General features: G+C 39.3%; 1 protein-coding gene across 1 annotated transcript in view; it reads right to left on the bottom strand.

The window, feature by feature from the left end:
- LOC105809113 (ceruloplasmin-like) overlaps nucleotides 1-3,470 on the bottom strand; it is an 89,705-nt gene that overhangs the window by 33,286 nt on the left and 52,949 nt on the right. Inside the window, 2 exon segments of the mRNA XM_012642858.1 lie at nucleotides 1,986-2,198; nucleotides 2,931-3,081. Coding sequence (XP_012498312.1) covers nucleotides 1,986-2,198; nucleotides 2,931-3,081 — 364 coding nt within the window.

Below are 3,470 nucleotides of genomic sequence, written 5' to 3'. Positions count from 1 at the left end.
GTAAGAGCTATGGGTTAAAGAAAAAAATAGAGCAGTGTAAAGGAGGATTGAGAATTCTGAGTGAGTATTGAGAGTGGCTCAAGGGAGCAAATAGCAATATTTTATAGGGTGATCAGGGTAGGCCTTGATGGGAGGGTGACATTTGGGCAAAGACTTATAAGAGGTGAGGTGGATATGGAGGAAAGGCAATCCAGGCAGAGGAAACAGGAGCCAAAGGCCCCAAACCAGGGGCCTGTTTGGTGTGTCTGAAGACTCCCACCCAAGGGTCCTGTGTGTCTGGATGGAGTGGAAGGCCAGGTTACAGGGCCACTGGGTACACTATAGCTTTTGCTGAGTGAAATGGAAAGCCATGGTGGATGTTAAGTCAAGGAAGGACATGAGGACGCTCTAGCAGCTGTGCTGAAAATAAACTAGAGTGTTCAAGGGTGGAAGAATGGAGACCTTTGTGAGGCTATTAAAATAATCAATCAATGAGTGATGATGGTGGCTTGGAGCAGAGTGGTAGGTAGCAGTGGAGGTAGTGAAAGGAAGTTGAAGGGAATCAATCTAATTTGTTAAAAATCCAAAATGATGACTGCAACAAAAACACTCCAGCCTGGTTCACACCAGTACATTCCACGTGAATTCTAATTTTCTTTCTTTTACTTTGGTAATTTTAGGCCCACCACGTTCTGATGCTGTATCTTAATGTTACCTTCGTCAGCACTAATACTCTCTTTCAACTCTATACTTGTTTTGTTGTTTCTGCTACTTTCTGTGGAGGGTAAGATTCAAGAAGACTGATGAGGAAGCAAAACCTTCAGACTCAGAGGGTTTGGGGAAAAAATATTGTTTAGAATGAAATAATCCCTGTAGAAGCTCTAGCATAGTGCTTGACACATAGTGTAGATGTCTCCACATGTTTGAAACAGCTGATAGCGCTTAGGAAAGGAATGAGAGAAGACAATTTTTAACTCCAGGGAAACACCAATAGAGGGGAGGAGGAAGTTCGGCAGGGCAGGCAATCACTTGCTGCTCAGCGAGCGTGAGTGCAACCTCTAAAAGCAAGAGAAGAGACGAGTGTGGGAGAAATCGCTTTCTTTTCCTCTTCAATTGCTCTGAATCACAGCTTTTGTTTGAAAAGTAAAATCTAAAATTTTGAAATGTAGAAAATGTAGTCAAATGAGTCTTTGGCATCACAATGAGTCAAGATACCAGTTCATGGTATTTATAGAGTAGTTGGTTTATTGCACAGACAGTTTTTCATTGGTGTCGGTAGTTTTGGACCAAGACAGATGAATTTTGGGGATGGAGGGGGATGAGGGTAGATTTGCAGGATTAAAGAAGGAGATAACATTTATGGAATGTCTAACATATGCCAGGCACTATACTACATTTATCTCATTTGATCATTGTCTATTCCTTCTTGTGTATTTTAAATTATTATAATCCCTATTTTACAAATAAGGAAACTAGGTTCAGAGGGAAAGCTGGTTCTCTCTGATCCCCACACAATTCTCTGATATGGGGTGACTTCTTTCAAAAATGTTGCCAGCAAGTATCAACCTCACTGAAACTGAAACATTTACCTAGAGAGCAAAGCTAGTGTGGAGAAGGATAGAGAGAGGAAGGCAGAGGGAGCAGGGTAAGGTTGAAGCAGGAGGAAGGCCTGGGAAACAAATGGACAGAAGAGTAACAAATGCAGAAGGTAATAGAATGAAAACAAGTTAAATGGTTTCAAAATGTCTTAATCCCTTTTGAAGAGCATGGGATGATTTAAAGCCTGGAGGCCCAGGAAGAGGACCAGGAGAGACTGAGGGGATTTGTGTGTACAGGGAAATGAGTTACTAAGGCTTCCATAAATTAAATGGAGCAGGACAAATGTTCCCAAGCATCATTTGTATCAGTTCCATTTTGTGTGTGTGTGCAAGATATTCAGTGCATATAAAGACAGTGCTTCTGCATATTTTGGTGCTTCAGGCTGAATGAGAACATTCACTACTCACCTATAGAATCAGATGTCATAAAAAGCGTCTCAGAGGTATGGGGAAACACAGTTACAGTGTCCGTCTTTGCTCCTAAGGAAGTGAAGGTATTTCCTGAAAAATAAATCCCATGTATATCTTTCTCTGATCCCACACTAAGAACATGCCATGAAACTTTGTCTCCCACGCACATTTCTAGTCTGGGCAGATTTCCATACATGTATCCATTTATGGCTGCAAGACATTTGCAATAAAGAAAAGAGTATTTAATTTACTGGTACTTGATATCTTTTGAAACTCAACGAAGGACTAATCATGAAGCAGTTCATTCATGTAAGAATAGCAAGGTTTACAACTTGTCTCTCCTCCATTGTTATTTAATCACTTCATAGGAGGCTAAAATGACATAGAATTAGAGAATGACAGAACTACATGATGCTTTTACTGGGTCAACTCAGTCAACTTCTTCCTTTTAGAGCTGAGGAAACCAAGGCAAGAGAGGCAGGTACTTGTCTAGTGTCATTCAACCAATGAATAGAACTGTGAAGACCAGAGTCCAAGTCTCCAGATTGTAGACTAACCCTTTTCTTACTACACTGTACAGTCTTCCAAAACCAACAACCAACCACCCACCCATCTACCCACCCAACCAGCTCAACAAACACCCCACCTCACCCACTCTATAAATTTAGCAATAGAGAAATACAAGATTTTTCTGTTTCGCATTTAGCTATAGGTAAAACAATGTATTACACCAAAAAGATGTTGGTATCTGGTTAATTAAATTTAAGATAATCACCCTAGTAGACAATATTCTTATTGTGAAATTATATTTAAAGGAAACATAAAATGTATTAGCCAACCATTGTGGGGAAAATGTAAGTCTCCCAATTTGCAATTCTTTGGGCAAAATGACATTAAATGCATGTTTAATGCATCTATCTTGTAAGGCAAACTTTCCCTTACAGTGCATCTTGTTAGACTTTTGGAAATCTGGATCCTCTTTATCCACATTTTCAGGCTGTGTAATAAATGTTCTAATATTTTCATCCAAGAGAAGACTTTTATTTTCATCAAATATTGTGGCAAGCAGATAAAACTCTTTGTCTACTCCTTTCTGTGGATGAGAATGGGAAAAGAAATGGACATGAAATATAGATGGTCCATATTCAAAATCTAGTCAGATGGTTGATCTGCATACAGGATTACCCACTCAAGGGGATTTGTGGAAAATCTGATCAACTGATTTTCTGACTGTGGACATTTCACAGAAGGGCATGAATCCCAGCAAATGGATGATCATATTAAATAGAACTAAGAAGTTACGAGAAATCTCTATGGATTTTTTTCATCTAAGGCTTTTACTCTAGAGATCACTGCATCTAAACTCCATAAACTAAGCCATTTAATCACAGATATTTACAGTGGCTTTTAACATAGGATGCTCTGTGGAAAGCAAGTTAAATCAAGAGTTTCTACGAAGTCTGCATTTTTAGGGTTTTTGAA

This window comes from Propithecus coquereli, unplaced genomic scaffold, assembly GCF_000956105.1.
Source record: "Propithecus coquereli isolate 6110/MARCELLA unplaced genomic scaffold, Pcoq_1.0 Scaffold19, whole genome shotgun sequence".
NCBI lineage: Eukaryota > Metazoa > Chordata > Mammalia > Primates > Indriidae > Propithecus > Propithecus coquereli.
The sequence above is the reverse complement of the archived record's forward strand: the minus strand, read 5'-3'. Positions and strand labels throughout refer to the sequence as shown.